The following is a 21,448-nucleotide window of genomic DNA, read 5'->3' as shown; positions in this document are numbered from 1 at the left end:
ATTAACACTAATCCAGCACAATGATGAAGGGGACACTAAAAAGGTTTCATTTGAAAACAGCTCAACAAATAGTAAACGCACTGAACACACTGGATTATCCTGGTAAATATTACCACAGTAAGAAGATGATGGGGAATGTCCCAGTTCCCACCTATTCATGTCATTTTGACATTCTGAAAGACAAAATTGCTTCTTTCTGAGAAGTGAGAAGACATATGAGTTTGTGGAGATGTAATGCCGTGAAAGACAGAGATGGAGAAAGCTGATGAGAAAGAGGAAGCTTGTAATCTTGCTGGTGGCTGTCTTACCAAGGTGCACAGCGCTCAAGATCAAAAGCAGCAGCACAAGCTTGACAAAGACACACTTTCACTATTCCATCTTCCACGAGTTTTTCCACACATTTAAACATTTATTCATCATTTCATCATCCTAACACACAAATGTGGGCTGCAACAGAGATGATTATGTCACGTTTTGGCAAAAATAGGTGAGAACCCAAATGCAGAATCACTCAGGAGGCAGGTAGGATATGGAACAAAGATGAGCTTATAATGACAAGCTGAAAATCCAAAAAGTAAAATCCAAAAACGAAGAAGAGTAAAAAGAAATTAATTCTTATCTTTATCAACAGTGATATGTTGTGGTTTCTTTCTTGTGACAAATGTACTTATTGTAAGTCGCTTTGGACAAAAGCGTCTGCTGAATGCCCTAAATGTAAATGTAAGTGTAAATTCCAGAAATACGCAGTACAACAAAAACACAAGGAATAAAACAGAAAACATACCATAGGGTGACACAGGAAGACACTGGAAGAGGCTCAGGGGAATGACACCAGACAAACTGACAAAGACATGATGGAGCGCACAGACTATATACACACAAGGGCTGATTGACAAACAATACACAGGTGAACACAGAAAAAGGGCGGGAAATTTACACAAAGGGAGGAAATGAAAAGTAAAACACAGCACATGGGAGTAAAACTTAAAAGTAAAACAGGAAATCACAGAATCACAAACAGAAACGTGGCAGATCATCCTGTCCGTACTAATTGAGCTGCTGTAGAATCACTCAGTGAGCCCAAATTACATTCTGGCACGGGTATGATCACTGCTGGGAAATCTGTGCACAAGAAATTAACTAACTGAAAATCAAGACGGAACCACAAAACCACTCACCTGATGAAGTCATTCCACTTAAAATTTTCCTTCCCCCATCATTTATTTGTGTTTCTGTTCACTGAAGATTTTTCTTGGTTTTAATTGGTCACAGCAACCATTTCCCTTGAGAACAGAGATAAAAAAAAACAACAACCAGAAAAAACAGGCTGTCAAAGTGACTCAGTGACATTTCACACTGATGTGATTCTAGGTCGAGTGTTTGCCAATCATTTGACCATTTTGTCTGTAATATGACACACACACACCTGCCTTTGCATTTGGCTTATGTGAACACTTGCTTGCATTGCAATGGTTTGCTGCTCCCATATTTTAGAGGGTTTTGTTTCAAGAAGAACTTTGCTGGTGTCAGGGTTTTCCATTCAGACAAACAAAGAACACAAATGTACAGTATTCTTCCTCTCACTCTATTTTTAGTCTAGGCAATGTGGCTCTAGGGACTGAAATGTCAGTCAACACTTTGGCTCAAAATAAAACATGATGACAACTATTGGATGGACTGTCATGAAATTTGGTAAATATACCCATTGTCCCCAGAGGATGAATCCCACTGACTTGAACAGTCTCCCAGCACCACCAAGAGGTCGTCTTGTCCAATAGTTTATTTCATTTACTTAAAATAACTCATGATACCTACATAGTTTGCTCTATTTATCCATTGTAATTTCCGAGGTCTGGAAACATTTGTGTAATTTAAATTTTCAAATCATACATATCCTGAACCAACATTTTCTCACTTACAGCTCGTCAAATCCAGCCGCTTGGTCATTGACCTTAAGCTTCAAACTATGATGCTCTACCAACCCCTCCAGTGTACCCCTTTGGTACACTAGAGGGGTGATGGACTCCATGGTCAGCTTAGCAATAATGCATAATATACAATCTCTGGTTAGACTTTAAAAAAAAAGCTTGCTAGGAAGCAGCTTAAATAAAATGATATATTATGACTTTCGGACTGTTATAACGTTGTAAAAACTGTTGCGGTTTGTTTAGGTTTAGGCAAAAAAAATAATTACTAGGTTAGGTTTAGAAAAAGATGGTACTTTGGGTAAAACTAACTACATTCTGTCTAGTAACGTAAGTGATGTAACTCACGTCATGTAACCTATAAAGTAAGTGACGTAAGTTACGTCATTTACGTACGTTAACTTACTTACATCCTTGTTACACACAGAACATGAACCATGGTCTGCAGAGGGAACATTCTTTGAATGAGCCACCCATCCAGCCTCTGATTCTGACTTGTCATGCTCTTTATACTACTGTAATAAGTTACAATAGAGGGGTAACTCAAGCATCAAACTAGAAGCGTAGGGCCACTGACCAGACTGCTGATGGCTTTGACGTGTTGGGAGGGAGAACGGACTGCAGGAGCACTGTCCAGCTCTTATCTGTTTTTGTAAATCATTTAAAACATTTAGGTTAAGTACAAATCAACTGAATGTTGAAATAGCCAGTCGAGTTATTACCTGCAATAATTGACATTATCTCTGTGGTCCTTTAGGATAGAAAACAATACAATACACAACTTTTTTATTTAGTAAAATGAAAATTTGTTTGGCTAACCAAAGCATAAAAGCAGCATGAGAACATAAAAGACAGACCGTCCACCATTGTGTCCGGTTCTGCTCGAGGTTTCTGCCTGTTAAAAGGCAGTGTTTTCTCACCACTGTTGCCAAGTGCTTGCTCATGGGGGAAATATTGGTTGTCTGTAAATAAATTAATCAAGGAGTATGGTCAAGACCTGCTCAATTTGGAAAGTATCATGAGATGACTTTTGTTGTAAAATTGGCTCTATACAAATAAAGACTGATTGATTGATTGATTGATTGATTGATGGTTTGATGGATTGAAAACATACAAAACAAGTGCTATGTAGAACAAATGTGGCAACAAGATACCACTGAGACAAAGTACTTAAGCACAGTACACTAGAGTAAGCACTATGCGGTTTTCACTGGACAGGAAGAGGATGGAGAAATGTACAATTTTTGCCAGTACAAGTACCTCAAGTAAGTGCTGGAGTATAGCACTTGAGTAAATGTACTGAGTTACATTGTACCACTAAATTTCTTTCACAGAAGCTGTAAAATTAACCAGCAATAATGTGTATTTTCAGACTTTGGAAAGAACTAGGCTGGCTGTTAACCCATTGTTATACGAATACATGAAATCGAATAAGACCATGAACATTAACGAGAAAAATAAGGAGATTTTTCCTTGAAGACACTAAAGAAACAAAGTCAAAAGAAAATAAGAAAAAGACAGACACTTTATCAGAGCTTTGCATTTATTATATATGATGAAGTAGACTGGGCCTGAGGATAGGCCAGTGACAGTATAGAAAAGGCATAATCAACATGTTTGTAATTCTATATGTCCATATATATTTGTGTTTTGTGTCTGTCTGTCTGTGGGCCGGTCCAGCAGCCCTATGTCTGTGTGATGCTCGCCATTCTGTCACAATGGATGACTCCTGATGCGACAGCAGCTGCTCTGGCCTCAAATACCCCTGAGATGGAGGGAAGATAGGCAGGGAGATGGATGGAGGAAAGGAAAGAACAAGAGTGATATACAGAAAGAGAGAAAAAGTGGATGTGTTTGTGAGAGGTGTGTCAGCAAAGGGCCTCGATTTCCCCAGAGACGCATTGACAGAGAGAAGGAGAGACAGATAGACAGAGAGGCTGGGGTTTGGAAAACAGAAAAGTGCCAATTCTTTCTCCTATTCTCCTGTTCTGACTAGGTTCAAGGGGATTTGTTATTATAAAACACAGGGTTGATGTCGACCTAAAACATACAGTTATGTAGACTATAAACATAAACACATGTACTCCCAGGAAAGAACTCTATAGTTTTTTAAGTTTGTTTTTTTAGCCTGTCCTCATCAGAAAAAAACAACCATATAGGTCGAAAATAAAAGTCACTTATTATGACCCATATTTACATTTGTTGTTGGGTGGTAACCTCTAGTAGCTGTAGTAATTTGAACAATTACAGTAGGATAAAGGTACCACTGTCAGTATCCACAGCTAAGTTTTTGTTGAGGGGATCGAAGTGAGCATAAAATATCTCAAGCTTATCTGGCATTGTGGCCTCACACATGATGCCTGCTCCTGCTTTTGTAGCCTCTGACATTTTGAATCGCGTGCCACATATCTTTAGTGCTGTTGGTGTTGAGGTCCCTCTCCAGTCTCTGCTGATGTCTCCTCTTTGCCTCTTTCATGCAAACTTTCAGTCTTGCTCTGGTTGTGTTGTATGCTTCCTGGTCACCTGACCAAAAGGCAGCTGTTTTGGCTCTGGATAGAGCCCTCACTTCTCCATTCACCTAGGCCTTCTGGTTGGGGAATGATCTTACTGTCTTTGTGATCCCCACGTCATCAACACATTTGCTGATATAAGATGTCACTAAAGATGTTTCTCAAGACTGATGTTATCCTGAGTGGCAGCAACTCTGAAGTCTTTATGCTTTGTCAGCATGGTGGTGCAATGGTCAGCACTGTTGCTGCACAGCAAGAAGGTCCTGGGTTCGAATCTTGCTGGGATTCTGTGCGGAGCGTGCAAGTTCTCCCAGTGCTTGTGTGGGTTTCCACTGGGTACTCTGGTTTCCCCCACCATCAAAAGTTGTACCTAAGGTTGATTCTCCAGCCAGTGCCCTTGACCAATGGCACTGGCTAAGATGTCACTACCAGTATCTTAGCCAGTTAGCACTTAAGTTGGTTTCACTATGCGGAGCAAGATGGCAGCATAGAGCAGAGCTCCTGAGTCGATTAGAAAGTACTTTCCCCCAAACTACGAAAATATCGAGAACACGAATTCCAAACTGATCAACAATGAGTGGGGGACGAGGGCAGAGAAGTTTGAGGAAAAAAACAATGTCTAAAGACCAAGAAGAACACGAGTCTGAAGACGAGGCGGTTAGCGGGGAAAATGACGACTACACGCAGGCCCACACGTTACTCGAGGGACTCGCTGATATTACGAGAGAGATACGCGACCTAAAAAGGGAGATGAAAGAAGATCTCGCAACATTCAAAGACGAATTTAAAGAGGATGTGAGGCGAGAGTTTGCCGGCTTTAAGGATGAAACTAACCGAAAATTGGCGCAAAATGTCGCGGAAATACAAGAGCAGCGGAAGGATATCACTGAGGCACAGGAGCGAGTGGCGGAGTTGGAGGAGTGGAACATCGAGGCGAAGGAAGCCATCCTCACTTTATTGAAACAGCAAACAAAACTTCAGGAGAAGTTGACCGAAGTGGAGGGACACGGAAGACGTTGTAATTTGAGGATTTACAATGTGGCCGAACGGGACAATGAGTCTGTGACAGAACTGGTGGAGGGACTCCTCCGCCGAGAACTCGCCTTACCGGTGGGAACTGAGCTCCATATTCAACGCGCGCACAGGAGTCTCGGTAAGAAACCGCCACCGGGAGCATCCCCGAGGTCCATTGTGGTCAATTTTCTTAAATATGAGACCAAAGAGAGCATTCTTGCTAAAGCCTGGAAAGAGAAAATAATAGTCGAGGGGAGGCAGATATTTTTCGACCACGACTACCCCACCGAGGTGTTGAAAAAACGTAAATCCTACTCCGAAATTAAAAAGACTCTGAAGGACAAAAAGATACGCTTCCAGACACCTCTGAGTAGGATAAGGATTCACTGGTCAGACGGGCCCAAGATCTACAACAACGCTGAAGACGCAGCGCGGGACATGCGGGGAAGAGGACTGGAGATGGGTGAGCAGCACGTCAACGAGCCGTCACTGGAGGAACGGATCCAGAGAGCTTCACCATGGCAACGCGTCGGAGAGAGGCAGCTGATAGACCAAGGGCCCGGCGCATCCGAGGACGCCGGTCAAGACGCGGCGAACCGAGCGAAAGCGAAGCTGCAAGAATTTAGAAGATGAGGAGACGATGAAGACGGAGAAAGAGAGAGAGAGGGAGGGGAGGAGTTCCCAGGTAACCCAGAAGAGTTAAATGCCTCCTGTTTTTAAGTTAAAGACTACACGTTGGCTGGGTAAGCAAATAGAGCCAGAAAAACTGTAGGCTACAGATAGCCTAATATGTGCCCTCCTTTGTTTTTGTTTGGTCGTTTGTTTTGATGGGCAAACTGGAGGTTTTTATTTTTTTATTTTTGTTACAACAGGAAGGGTACCACTAAGGAAGACTTGAAATGGGAAATTTTAACATCACCCCCCTCCCCCTACAAATGAGACTTCTCTAATGTCTATGTTTACATGTGAATCGACGGAGAGAGCTATTAAGTTAGTGCTTGTTGGACTTATCTAGTAGTATGGGAAGGCCTATTTTAGGTACACCCCAAATCACTAGGGGGGGCCTTCTGTTCAGGAAAAGTTACCCCCCACTCCCACCAACAGGGAGACAGGGCCCATGGGGAGTGAGGTCCTTTTTTGCTGGGGAGTTCAGTTTTTGTGTTCGTTCATACCTTGTTCATGAGAAAACGTTGGTTGACAACATTACAGTGGAGGGACTAGGCACTATTTCAAGGGATATAAACAATGCAACATAATGATATAATGGTGGTGTCACTGAATATTAACGGCTTAAACAACATCAAAAAAAGAAATAAAACCTTATCTAAATTTAGGAGAGAGAAAATGCAGGTTATCTTTCTTCAAGAAACTCACCTATTACAGGAGGAACATGTAAAGTTTAAAAAGTTGGGCTACAGGAACTCATTTTCCAGTTCCTTTGGGCATAATCACAAGAGGGGCGTGATGATACTGATCTCTAACACAGTAAATTTTGAACTAATCAAAGAAATCAGTGACAAGAAGGGAAGATACATCATGATAAAAGGGAAATTAGAAAACCAATTGGTGACACTGCTCAATGTGTATGCTCCTCCAGAAAGTGGAAAAGCATTTTATGAAAAAGTTTTTGATCTTATAAGTTTGGAAACAGATGGGACATTAGTGTGTGGTGGGGATTTTAATGTGGTGCTGAATTATGGGTTAGACACTACAAGTATTAAGAGAAACAAAAAACAAATTAATAAGTACATGAATACAATGATGTCAGAAATGGATATACAGGATGTATGGCGAGAACTTCACCCACTTGACCGGGATTATACCCACTACTCAACTCCACATGCCATGTACTCCAGAATTGATTATTTTTTAATGAGTAAAGGAGATATACACAAAGTGAGGGAATGTAAAATAGGAGTGGCCGATGTGTCGGATCACAGTGCAATCTATTTAAAAATTCATTTGAATGACAGGAGGAAAAATACAGTATGGAGACTAAACGAAGGCATACTGAACAATAAGAGATTAGTTAAAGAAATAAAAGGGGAAATAATTAGATACCGGGAGGAAAATGACAATGGGGAAGTTGATCCGACAATCTTATGGGATGCCCTGAAAGCAGTGATTAGAGGGAGGCTGATTTCTCACACAGCATTTTTAAAGAAGGTCAGACTAGAAACATATCAGAAACAAATTGAAAAATTAAAAGAACTGGAACAGCAACACAAGCAATCAAAAGATTCAGACACACTGAATCAGATTAAAGAAGTTAGGAAAAAAATAGATGATATATTGTTGGAAGAGGTGGAAAGGAAAGCAAGGTTTATAAAACAAACTTACTATGAGGGAGGATCTAAAGCCACTAAAGTTATGGCTAGACGCATTAGGAAACAACAAGCAATAACTAATATACATAAAATGAGGGACCCTGTGACCAATAAAACTCTATATGAACCAGAAGAAATAGAAAAGGTATTTGAGAAATATTACTATAACTTATATTCACAACCTACTTCTGTAAGTGAAGAACACCTGACAGAGATTCTAGACAACTTGGATTTGCCATCAATAGGCGCAAAACAGAATGCAATATTGACTTCGGAGATTACAGTAGAAGAGATTAAAGGGGCAATTAGTCGGGCGAAATCAGGAAAGTCACCAGGAGCTGATGGAATGGGAGCTTCCTTCTATAAAACATTCAAGGAAGAGTTAATCCCACTACTCCTGGACACATTTAATTATAGTCTCAGATCAGGCAAGATCCCTCCCTCATGGAAGGAAGCCATTATTTCCATTATTCCAAAGGAAGGTAAAGACAAAGAATATTGCTGTAACTACAGACCCATATCGCTTTTAAATGTGGATTATAAACTTTACACCTCAATTATAACTAAAAGATTGGAGACATTTATGCAGGATTTGATTGACGAGGATCAGACTGGTTTTGTTAAAGAAAGACAAACACAAGATAACATAAGAAGGAGTTTACATGTTATAGAAAATATACAGAGCAAGGGGGAAAGTGCAGTTTTGGTAAGCATAGATGCCGAAAAGGCTTTCGATAGTGTGAGTTGGGTATTTTTATACAAGGTTTTGGAAAAATTTGGTTTCAATAAGGAATCTGTGAATTGTATTAAGTCGTTATATCAGGAACCTATGGCAAGGATTAGAATAAATGGCAGTTTGACAAAAAGTTTCACTTTGGAAAGGGGGACAAGACAGGGGTGCAGCCTCTCTCCGAGTCTATTTGCGTTATTTATCGACCCGCTAGCCCAAATGATCAGGCAGGAGGAAGAAATTAAAGGGGTGAAAATAGGAAGGGAGGAACACAAGATAGGATTATTTGCGGATGACATATTGATTTTTTTAAAGCAACCCAACGAAAGTTTCCCAAAACTCATTAGGCTACTGGAGAATTATGGAAAATATTCGGGTTATAAAATTAACGTTACAAAAACACAGATCTTGTCAATAAACTACTCCCCGGCCCAAGAGATAAAAGATGCATATAAACTCAATTGGAATGCCAAATCAATAAAGTACTTGGGAGTAAATGTTACAAAAGTAATAGACAAGCTATATGATGCAAATTACACTAAAATAAATCAAGAAATTCAGAGAGACTTGGAGAGATGGTCTGCTATTTTTTTTGACTTAAGCTCAACGATAGAAATAATTAAGATAAATGTCTTACCGAGACTCTTATACTTATTTCAGTCTCTGCCAGTAAAGATTCCACCGAAGCAGTTTACCGAATGGGACAGGTGGATATCAAGGTTTATATGGGGAGGAAAGAAACCTAGGACCAGGTACAAAACTCTGCAGCTCCCCAAAGATAAGGGAGGACTGGCTCTGCCAAATCTCGAGGAGTATTTCTATGCCGCACAAATCAGACCCTTGATATGTTGGTGCAACAATGAGTATTTTTCAAGATGGAAAAGTATAGAAATAGAGCAGGCAGGCGTTGAGGTACGAAACTTGATAGCATATAAAGGCCTACTGGGAAAAATAGGTAACCAATTGAATGCAATAACCAAAAATACAATTGAAATATGGAATACCGTTGTTGAAAGGTATAAACTAGAGAAAGAGGTAAAGAATTTGAGCTGGTTTGCATTTGATGATAGGTTTATACCTGGGATAAATGACAAAGGGTTTAAACAATGGGCAAAAAAAGGGATCACAGCAATATGTACAATGGTTGAACGGGGTAAGCTGCAGAGTTTTGAGAAGTTGAGGGATAGATTTGGATTAGATGAACATGAACAATATCGCTACCTGCAAATAAAGGATTATTATGAGAAAGAGATAAAAACTGATACTGATAATGAGGTGGTTGAGGTATTTCGGAGAGCTTATGAAGGTAAAAAATGCAGAGTAATCTCAGTCCTTTATAAAGGTTTGATGTCACGTAGAAAGTCTTCCTCTCTTTATATCAAAGAAAAATGGGAAAAGGAATTAAAAGAACAAATAACAGAGGAAGAGTGGTTTAATATTTGTAAAACACAGTGCACGTCCACTAGCTCCAGGATCTGGAGAGAATTCAACTGGAAGAATACGGTCAGATTTTTTATAACCCCCAAGATTAAAAAAGGGGCGATGTCTATTCAGCAGCCATGCTGGAGAGCATGTGGCCACATGGATGCTGACCATACACATATATTCTGGTCCTGCCAAAAGTTAAAAGGATACTGGGACAAAATATGGAGGGGTTTACAAAAAATAATAGGATATGAGATACCAAAAACATGTAAGATACTCTACTTGGGGAATCTAACACAAGATACAATACAAAAAGAGGATGAGTATCTTGTTAAAGTATTGCTGTCAGCCAGTAAAAAAACAATTACCAGAATGTGGTACAAAGTAGACCCCCCGACGGAGGAGCAGTGGATGTGCACTGTAGAAGAGATTTTTGTAATGGAGAAAATCACTCAAACTGAGACTACAAGAGACACAATTTGAGGACAAATGTGAAAAATGGACTGATTTCAGAAGACGAGAAGAGGACACCACCATTGCCACTGAACAATAAGGACATTGATATAAGGATGAGTGTTTAACTATGTATGTATGATGTGCCCTGACACTGTAATTGTTGAAAGAAAATTTGAATAAAAAATAAGTTAAAAAAAAAAAGTTGGTTTCACTATGTTGTACAATGTATAATATGTGATCAAATGAAGATTCTTCCCCCTCCTCCATCCACACTAACAGTTTTTACTGATGGTTTGACCCTTTTGATCAGCTGGGAGTAACAATTAAATAGTCCCACATGCCCCTTGGGCAAGTGTTATTCCTAATGGTAAGTTAAAGCTGCGATATGGAAAAAGTGACTAAAGTCTTGAGTTCAAAACAAATAGGGAGCAGCGTATTGCTAGAGTAACCGCTAACTGCTGTGGACGATACCTGCCATTAGCTGGTTAGCTCAGTTAGCCATGTAGCTAGCAGTCCAGACCAGGAGTTTGGTGAACTGGGGGACTGTTAGTGTTAACGCTGCTAGCACAGGAGCTTTAGACTGGAATGGCTAGCTAGCTGATTAGCATGCTAACTTCAGTAGATATCTTTGCGACACAATGCATAGAGGCTGTCAGGCCGAGACTCAAAACAGGACTCAATTGCTGAGGTGTCAGTGAGCTGATTTTATTGTTTTTCAACAAGGCTCTCGATAGAGTGATTTCAAAATAAAAGGACTGTGAAAGTTACTCTTAATGAATTTCTCTGAAGAGAGAACTAGGCTTAAGAATCTCTCTGAAGAGAGAACTAGGCTAACACAAAAGAAAACAAAAAAAAATCACTCCTAGGGAGGAAACTATCTATATAAAAAGGTATCACTATATCAAAATCAAAATCGCTCATAAGGAGGAAACTCTATATACAAAATCTATCAAAATCAAAATCGCTCCTAAGGAGGAAATCAACGGGCTTCAAAACATTAACTTTATTATAACAAGAAACAGAAAATCTCTCCCAAAGGAGGCTGACAAAAGGACTAAACTAAGGACTATGAAACAAAGGATAGGCTAAGAAAATTAACAGAAAATCACTCTTTCGAGGTAGACAACAAAAACTCACGAACACACTGTGGCTTAGATCAGGACTGTGGATTTGGCTTCGGTGGTCGGACATGAGACGAGACACTTTGGCACAGGACAAAGGGGAACGCAGACTTTTAAACACATGAGGGTAATGGGGAACAGGTGGACACAATCAGGAATCAGGGGAGACGGGCAGGTGACACAAGAGGAAGGGCAAGTGATCTGAAACGAGAGGAGAGTTAGATTTTCAAAATAAAACAGGAAATGACAAGACAATAACCCAAGACGAGACAACCTCACCGCGGTGTGACAGAGGCTATAACTCAGATCTGTTATTTCTTCACATATTGTTGATAATTTACCATTTTGAATGTTTTCAGCTAAAATTCTTACATATTGCACCTTAAATACTTCTGAAAAAACAACATGTATGACTCATGACCTCAGTATTTCTAAAATCCTTGCTGTGGCCCTGCTGAGGACATGGTATTCTCATTAGTAGCTATACAGATCTTTACATCGGTGTCAGTCCTACCTTTAGTTTTGCAACATGAAGACGACCATAGAATCACTTTGTTTGTTTTGAAGAGCAAGAAAATGAAGAAAAGTGAAGAGACAATACATTCTGACAGGACAGAAGGCGTCAGGGGCAGCTGCTCTGCTGAGCACTGATTCGGGTTGTTAACAGTTGTTAATGTCTCAGACTGAATCTGGCAATGACTTATTGATGTTAAAAAGATGATTTTAAAGTTTCATCTAATCTGAGGACAGGAGGTGATGTGTGAGGATGGGAGCAGAGCTAGGAGGATGAAAAACAGTGATTGTGTGTGACCTGCTACGTGTTCATGTCAGGTGAAGGGAGTCTTCTGAGGTGAGTTGATGGAAAAATAGCCTTGAGCTATGACTCTGTCATGGCTGGGAATTCACCATCACTGCTCTCAAGTAGAAAATGATCCATTCAAGCATTCAGTAACAGGGTCACTTCAGATAAACATGCAGGGGATGGGAATCTGAGTGCACACGTGTGCATACAGTGGCACACACGCACTGATAACCCTCTGGCAACAAATGCTAGGAAGACACATTTCTCACATGTTCATGAGCGTTCATTTTAAAATCTCATCACTTTTTCCTCTTTCATATATATTTTTTAAAAAGGAAAGTTTCCTTAGTTGTTTTCCTCTGCACTTTCTCATTTACTGAGCTTGCCATGATTTTAGTTATTGGTTAGTTACTCCCTGTTTTATTTTATAGTTTGTTGGCACTTTCCACTTCATGCTTACCTGTGCTCCCACTGTTCTGTTTGCTCATCCCCAGTCTGAGTTTCCCCTCACACCTGTCTCACATCATCCTTTTTAGCACTGCCCTGTTCCCAGTGTTTCTCCACCTGCACCGCACCATCTTGTTAGTTTAGTTTCTATTTAAGCCTGTGTTTTTAAACTTGCTCTTTGTTGGTTTGTCTGTTTAGCTCCTGTGTTTCTTACGTATCTCACCTTTCCCCCGGTCCTGTGTTATACTTGTGTCTACCAGTGTAGTTTCCTCTGCTTTAGTTTTTATACTATTTCTGTTTTGTTGCCTGCGTTTTGACTGCCTTGCTTTCTGGGCTGCCTGCCTTTGTTGCTTACCTTTTTGTATTTTGTATTTTTTGTATTTGGACCATCAACTTTATTAAAGCTCGCTTTTGCTTTCAATCTGCCTGTCTCTGTATCTGCATTGGGGTCCTCACCCTTTGCAGATTGTGACAGAGCTAATTGAGCTTGTAAGTGACATAAAGTTAAGCTGTATTCATGTCTTTATTTTTGGTGAAAGCAATATATTGTTTTTTACATTTGAAAGGAATTCTGTGATTTTATTGATATGATATATATTCATCTGATACATAATTAGGCCAATTTGTAAAAAGCATGGAGTGTCACTCACATAAATGTGCCTATAATTGTGTTTTTTCTTAATCAAATACACACACACAACTTTATGATCCTTCCCATAATCCTCAGTTCCAAGAAACATAACTCTTTTCATAACTCTGATATTGCCTAAAAAAAACAATGATACCTGCCCTAATGCCGAGAAATAGTGTCAAACCTAAAAGATAACTCCAAATTGCATTTATCTTTTACCACTCTAATCTTATCCCCAAAGCATAACAAGCTTCTTCAGAATATTTCCTTCATCTTCCTGTGTGAGCAAATTTGGTCCTCTAGCTAACACCATACACATGCACAAGCTTCCCCTGTCATTTTCGCCTGTGTTACCCCTGTCATTTGCTCCGGGGTGTGATGTCCAGTGAGTGGTGACATATTAGTCACACCTGAGCCTCTAAAAACTCAGGTGTGCTCTTATCAAAATGGCCTCTGGCCCCAACACGCTCCAGAACAGCCAAACCAAGCGCAACAACAAATCTGGAATCTGTGCATCCCCCCCCCCCATCTGATCCACCCGCGGATATTTATCTGTCTTTGTACAACGAAGGTGACGTGAGTATTTATAGAAACACCCACCACTGAACACGACCATGTGAGGCTTTCTGGGCCAATTCTTTAATCTGCTCTTTGTCAGCATTTTGATTTAACCCTCAGATCCAGAACATGTTTAGGCGGTTGTTTCCTAATTAATACAGACTCTGTGGTAACAGATAACACAGCGTGTCATTCATACAGACAGCCACCAGTGCTTTCATCTTCAAGTATAAAACATGAGATAAAACAGAGCAAATGAAAAAGTGTGCTTCTACTGAACTAATTCTTATTTCTTAGAGGGTCTTGTCAAGGGCCTTGGTAAGCACTCGGTTACTGAAGTGTGAGAGAATTTAGAGCGTGTGTGTTTTTTCATTGAGCTACTCTATATACAGATGATCACTCCTGTGGATGAAATTGCTGTGGAGTGGCTGTTACTCTTCACATTACTGATGACAAACTGTTAAAGCTTCCATCTAACCACTGTACTCAGTGGTCATAGTGATTTTTAGAGTTTGTCTGCTGTATGTATGTGAGGTTTTTCTACCTTTGCAGAAATGTTCCTGTCTGAAATAACTAAGGCAAGTGGAAAAATATCTAGGTAAAGAGGGCAAATGTCAGGTCCAGGAGACCCTCACACATCCATATATTAACTGTAAATCCTTTAGTTTGTTATAATTTTATAAATGATATATTTATTTTCCAAGGATTTTATTTTTTAATGTTAAAATTCCTTTAACCTCTTTTTCAACACAGTATCCTGAGAAATGTTAATGATCTTAAGACAAGTTCTGCATCATTACCTTTTCCTCAGGGCCTACATTGTTGTCATTAAAGCTAGGGTTGGTAAGGATTGGACATGCTAACTGTCTACCACAGATATTTCTCCTTTCATATGACCTGTTTACCGCTGCGTTACCGCAGTGATGCTGCGGTGGTAAAAGAGGGGACTGCACTTGATAACTGTAGATGCTAGGTGGCAGCAGAGTGCTTGAATCATGATGATGACAGTAAAATCCTGATGACAGGATTTTCCTGTATACTCCGTTTGAACAAATGTGCTCAGCATGGCAGAGTGGCGCTGTCCGTATTTCAGCTGGTTGACTCCACAGGAAGCGGACTTCGGCTGATATTTAACTTCAACAGCTCTGTTGTGAACTAAGTTAAACAGAACTAAAGATGTGTATCGTTAAGTTACTATTTGTACTTGCATAAGCCTATAAGTGAAACATACAGTCTGAGGTATGTTTACGCTCAGCTCAAAGGCAGTGTGGAGATCGCTGTTAATTAGCTGTAGCAGAATGTAACTCTTATCAGTGGTGTAAGTATACGGCATAAAACTACTTATTTTTCAATCGGCATTGCGTATACCCACTTGTAAATCCCCTCTGATGTGCATCTTCCTCACATTGTTTGAGGGAACTATAGGTAACTGCATACTTGTAGATGCAACTGTCAGTAATGCTAATGTAGCTCCTCAGAGATTTAAGCTGTTGTTTTTTCTAATTTTGACAATCTAACCCGTGACAACACATTAGTTAAGGTTGTAAGAAATCCGTGTATCATTCGTTCATTCGTTTTTCAAAATAAAACCAAAAATAAGAAAACGAAAAAACAATTCCTTTTCTCAGTATTCGTTTCCTAAACTAAAATGAAAAAACGGATAACGACTCGTTTTTTTTCAGTTTTCGATTTTATGCTCAAATGAATAATGGAAAAAACGGATAACGAGCGTTTCCCGTTTCATGTTTTATCCCATTTTGATCTGAAAAAAGTTCAATGAGCCGGAAGCGGAAGTGACCGTCTCTGTCTCTGTACTGCGAGGGCGCGCAAAACAAAAATAATGGCAGGACTTGAGGATCATGCAGATATAATTGGACAGCTTTTTGAGGATGGTAAAACGCATGCCGAGATTTCTACCACGCTGCAGCAGTTCGGTGTTCAGAGGTGCTCGGAAATGTCGGTGAGAAGATTCTGTGCTCAACACCAACTCAGGCGTAAAAGACATGTGTCAGATGCAGAACTGGAAACTGCTGTCCTGTCATCAATAGATAAGGTAAGTGCTCGCATTTTAACACGTAGCGTACAAACTAAAACTATACGCTTTTCACATTAATTATATTTTTGGAAATAGTGTTTTGATCGTGATCGCCTATAGGCTACTGTTAGACAGTAGGTTCAAAAGCACATTGGGTGGCCACTGCCATTGACATCCCACCAGTCCGACAGCCTCTAATTGTCTAAATGGCAACACTTAGCCTAATTTGCTGTCAAACGTCTGATCATTCCGACAATTGTTGCCTCCTATGATCAGAATGACGGTATTTTTTCTTCCTTTTTTAAACATTCGTGCCTTTCCGACAATCAAGTTATGTAGTCCCTGTCTGCGCTCTGCTGCGTAATTACGCACAACCAAATGTATGCATTCCTCTATCAGCATGTTTTGAAGAAGCTGTTGAGTAACGCAATTCGGGGGTGAATGATAAATAATAACTAATAATATAATACATTTTATTTATAAGCGCTTTTACAAATGCTCAAAGACACTTTACACTTTAAAAATGATGTTGAATCCATCTTGGTGCAAAGTTTAGTTTTATAAATTAATAACAGAAAAAAAAATCCCCCACTTACTGTTCTAATTGGGACAAAAGTGCTACGAAATGTAGCCTATTGATTACTACACACTGGGCCTTTGTATTTCCAGGCGAGGATGAGTGCCCTCTTTTTGAAATAAAAACATGGTCACCCTATTAAACACACTGTGCCTAATTCCTGTGAATATATTTGACCTTGTCATGTGTGTAATTTGTAAAAGGTAGTTAGGCTATACCTATGTCAAGTTTCACAAAAGTCACGACAGTTTTGTCGACTTGTTGACTTTTAATGTAAACCTTAAATTAGTATTAAGTCTTAGTTACAAGGCTAGGCAAATTATTTAATTTAACCCTTTTTTGTCTTGACAGACAGGTCCAACTTATGGACGAAAGTTCATGACAGGATACTTGTCATCTGTGGGAGTTAAAGCAGGTGAAGCACGAGTGGGAAGGATTCTCAGAGAGGTTCACCAGCCATATAATGAGCTGCGCCGCCAGGTGAGTCACCTACATTAATTGTATTTGTGAGCAAAAATATGATTTTTGAAATTAGTGACCTCATGAAAAGTTTAATTTAGACTTACAGTATATTATCAGTACATACATGTATTAGGTTTGTGAATAATTAGAATATTTTAGCAGATTTAATGTTAATGCACTTTTCATGGATTGCATTGTAATTGTTTTAGGGAGCGCGTAATCTAAATCCAGTTCCTTACCATGCGGAATACATGGGCCACAAACTCCACCTTGATCAGAATGAGAAGCTGGGAATGTTTGGAGTGACACATGTCTTGGCTATTGATGGTTTCAGCAGCAAAATTGTTGCTGAATCCACAATGCCAGTGAAGAACAATCTTGTTATTTATGAGGAAGTTTACAGGCAAGTAGTCAAGGTTGAAAATCTGAATTTATCATATCCACATTCATGTATCCATATAATTTGCACAATTCTCTATTACAGGAAAGCAGTTGCCAACAATGGAATGTGGGACCAAATCAGAGTCGATCATGGCAGGGAGTTTTATTTGACCCTGTACATGCAAGAGAAGCTGTCTCAACACAGACATAACATCAGTAGGCTTCCTTACATGCAGACAACTTCTTCAAGGGTAAATTTTGTCCTACTGATTACATATAAAGATAATAATTAAAATTTTATTTATTTATTTATGAAAGGGGGGCCATGCACAAATACATAAATCTCAAATGAGAGAAAATGATTTATGCCAGATTTAGCTATGATTAGCTATTTCGCTCCTTTACATCTGCAGTCCCTGGGCAGGTACAGTACAGATTTAAAAGCAAGGGCTTCACATGGCATCATAACAACATCCTCTGCCCTTAGACCCTCACATTGACTGAGGAAAAACTCCATAGGAAACCCTTTTAACAGGGAAAACCAGGAGAAACCTCAGGGTGAGCAACAGAGGAGGGATCCCTCACCCAGGACGGACAGACGGGACAGAGATGTTGTTACAGACAAGAAAACAGTTTACAACAGAGAATGTGAGAAACATGGAAATGTTAACGACAGCTGAAGGAGGAAGCTTCTGGTAGGCAAGGGAGGCAGGGAGAGCAGACCAGCTTAATGGGAGGACTGGATGGCAGACTGGTTCATAGGAACAGGCCAGTTTAACAGCCGGGGAAAAGGGGGGGGGGGGGTTCCGAGATGGAGCTCCGGTGGATCTGTGGAAACACAGAGAGAGTGAGAGACACCAAGGCCAAACTACAAAGTGCAACAGACAATTGACAGTTCAAAATGAGCTGAGAGGAGAAGAGAGGAGGAGAGGAGAGGATGAAATGAGAGGAGGAGAGGAAAGGATGAGAGGAGAAGAGGAGGAGAGGAGAGGATGAGAGGAGAGGAGGAGAGGATGAGAGGAGAGGATGAAATGAGAGGAGGAGAGGAAAGGATGAGAGGACAAGAGAGGAGGAGAGGAGAGGAGAAGAGAGGAGAAGAGAGGAGGAGAGGAGAGGATGAGAGGAGGTCTGGACTGGACTTAAATGTAGTTAGAGTGTCTGTCTCTGACCCATGGAGAGAGCTGGTTCCACAGTAAAGGAGCCCGGTAACTGAAAGTACTGTAGTTAGTTGGTATGTTTAGAGTTGACATGTTTAGTGTTGACCTTTTGAAATTAAACAAAATATTTTCAGTGAAAATGATTTACAAACCTAAATAAAATAAAAAAAAGTTGGCCCAGTGTGTAATATGCAGATAAAACCTGACAGCAGTGATAGTTAAATCAATGCCGTCTGCTACCTTTTCTGATTTTTGGATTGTTAAAGAAAGTTTTTTTTTTAGTTTAAACAGAACCTTCGAGTGGAGAGAATTTGGCCAGAGGTCAACAATCGGGTAAACTACCCCCTAAAACAGGCCATGGTTCGCCTGCTGGATCAGGAGTTACTCGATATGCAGGATAATACAACAAAATTTTGTGTCTCTAACCTGGCATGTCAAGTGAGTCAGATAGGACTTGGAAGAGTTGTGCAGTCTTGGAACGCCCACAGGATACCAGGTAAGGTGTGATAATATTTATACAGTATGAATGTAGTTTTAAAACTGACAAAATTTTAAAAACAAATCTTTACCAATTTTAGGCAGAGGGATACCAAACCAACTTGCAGCTGCTAGTTGTCCAGCAAGAATGCCCACAGAGCTGCTGCCCAATGCTGCTGAGGCAGCACACATGTACGAGGAGGAGTTGGGGTCCTCCCTGACTTGGGTATCTGCATTTGGCTCTGACCCATTTTCATCAGAGCAAGAACGATGTCATTCTGAGCAGCTGTTTGGAGAGAGGTTTCCAGACATGTCTCTTCTTTTTGAAACAGTGGTTAACAATGACTACAGCATGTTTCAGGAGGCATTGTTGTACCTGATAAGCATTACTCAAAGACATGCCAGATAAATAGGCCTATACTTGAGGTGGGGGTATGTCTAACGAGACATATGCATACTGTATATTTAGCCTACAGTATTTTTTGTAAGAAATTGGTTTTAGTAAGCTCAAGAAGAATTTTGTTCAGAACACATGCATATTTTTATTGTCAAGCAGAAAGAGTATAAAATTCTAATCTCTGTACAGACTGCCACAACATATAACATGTGACAGTACTAAGCTTTAACATTACATAATGAAATAAAATCCTTGAACTGGTCAAGATCTGATGTTATTTGTACAAAAACGCAAATTTACAAAAAGTGCCAAACTTGTAACATTAGAACTCTAAGATAACACATTAGGCACTACATTACAAAAAATTCAAATCTCTGTACAGACTGCCACAACACATAACATGTGACAGTACTAAGCTTTAACATTACATAATTAAATAAAATCCTTGAACTGGTCAAGATATGTTATTTGTACAAAAACACAAATTTACAAAAAGTGCCAAACTTGTAACATTAGAACTCTAAAATAATACATTAGGCACCACATTACAAAACTCAATAAGGGATTATTGAGTTTTGGATTAGGGGTGGAATAATTTCTCTAGTGCTGCCAGCGCCTCGGAGAGGCCCGTCACTTCATGGATGCTCCCCTCCAGGTCAACAGCACGACACTTCGGGCAGTAACTGTGGGTGTTTTTCCATGTCACAATACATGCCTTACACCCGATAAGGCTTTTGCAGCAGGTTGAGAACAGTGGCTTATCTACAGGACCTGTAGATGGAAAAAAAAAGTACTTTATCATTTATTTTCATTGTGTTAGAATCTAGCAGTATGTAGGCCAAAATCTGTATTAAAATGACCAGAGATTAAGTCAATCCACACTGCATTTGATATCTATTAGAATGATAACATTAGAGGAATAAATCAAGCCACTTATTTAAAGTGTAAACTCACTATTTAAACATTGTCTCAATGCACTTTACATATTCAGGAGTCAAAAAAACATAGGTATAATGAACAATAGTACAAATTGATATTAAATTTTATGTATTGGAAAAAATAAAACAGAGAGGAATAAATAAACAGATAACATTTTGAGAAGTGTAGTATAAGGTGCCTTAGGTGTCTCATTCCATTCCATATTTCTATTGATCCATAATAAAACAGTGCCAACCTTTGCAGACAAGACAGGCGAAGACCATTCTTAAAGAAGCTACTTCAGCCTCTGAAAGACACATGGTTGTTGTCATTGTGGACTCTGCAAATCCACTCAAATCCTTGATCATCTTGGACACTTCTCTTAGTCCCTGGGCTGCTTCGACAACCTCCTCAATGTCGGCTATAACCTCTTGAAGGCCAGTATCTTCCTTTCGGCTGAAAAACATTTTACATTTACAGTGTAACATTTAATTAGACTTTAATAATTAGTTAAAACACTACACATACAGTAGTAAGAACCATCATAGCTTTGCTAATGGTTTGCTGCAAAAAAAGGATTGATAAGCGGTATAGAAAACGAATGAAAAATTAAATATGTGATAAAAGAATAATATTTAGTTCAGTTACCTCAGCCTCTTTCTTTTGTTAACTTGTAGCAGGTCCATCTGTTGTTCAGGCACTGCAAATACCTTTCTGGAGTTTTGTTTCCAGTATGCTGACCCTGCAATTTGAAAATTTGACCTGATTTTGTTATCTTTCAACTAAATATTTGCTGTATTGGTGAAAATGTATAGGTAGGTTTGAAATTTAAAAACAGGACACTAAAAAAAGATTTGAAGCACTTAAGATAGCTATGAATGGAAAATGTACTTTAATGTGAGAATTATACTTAGGTGTATGCATTTAGCTGTTCAAGTGTGTGAACTTTGTGCAGATGAGCTCCTAAAGTGATTGTAGAAAATAGCATTTTCACAGCAATCATTTTAAACATACCCCTAGTTCCTTCGGAATCAACGATTTTGTTGCCCTGACTATCTGTCAAAATAAATGTCTCCTGCTGTCCAAGCGCTTCTGTTA

The 21,448-nt window shown here is 39.5% G+C and overlaps 1 protein-coding gene across 1 annotated transcript; it reads left to right on the top strand.

Annotated features, from left to right (window-relative positions):
* Nucleotides 1–6,089: 6,089 nt before the first annotated feature.
* LOC141013547 (uncharacterized) lies at nucleotides 6,090–19,444 on the top strand. The gene is made up of 7 exons (XM_073487301.1): nucleotides 6,090–6,134; nucleotides 15,874–15,999; nucleotides 16,910–17,038; nucleotides 17,230–17,423; nucleotides 17,505–17,652; nucleotides 18,850–19,054; nucleotides 19,137–19,444. The coding sequence occupies exons 1-7, from the start codon at nucleotides 6,090–6,092 to the stop codon at nucleotides 19,442–19,444; spliced, it is 1,155 nt and encodes a 384-aa protein (XP_073343402.1).
* The last annotated feature ends 2,004 nt before the right edge of the window (nucleotides 19,445–21,448 follow it).

The sequence above is a fragment of the Pagrus major genome, chromosome 18, assembly GCF_040436345.1.
Source record: "Pagrus major chromosome 18, Pma_NU_1.0".
NCBI lineage: Eukaryota > Metazoa > Chordata > Actinopteri > Spariformes > Sparidae > Pagrus > Pagrus major.
Note: the sequence above shows the minus strand (reverse complement) of the source record. Positions and strands in the feature narration are given on the sequence as shown.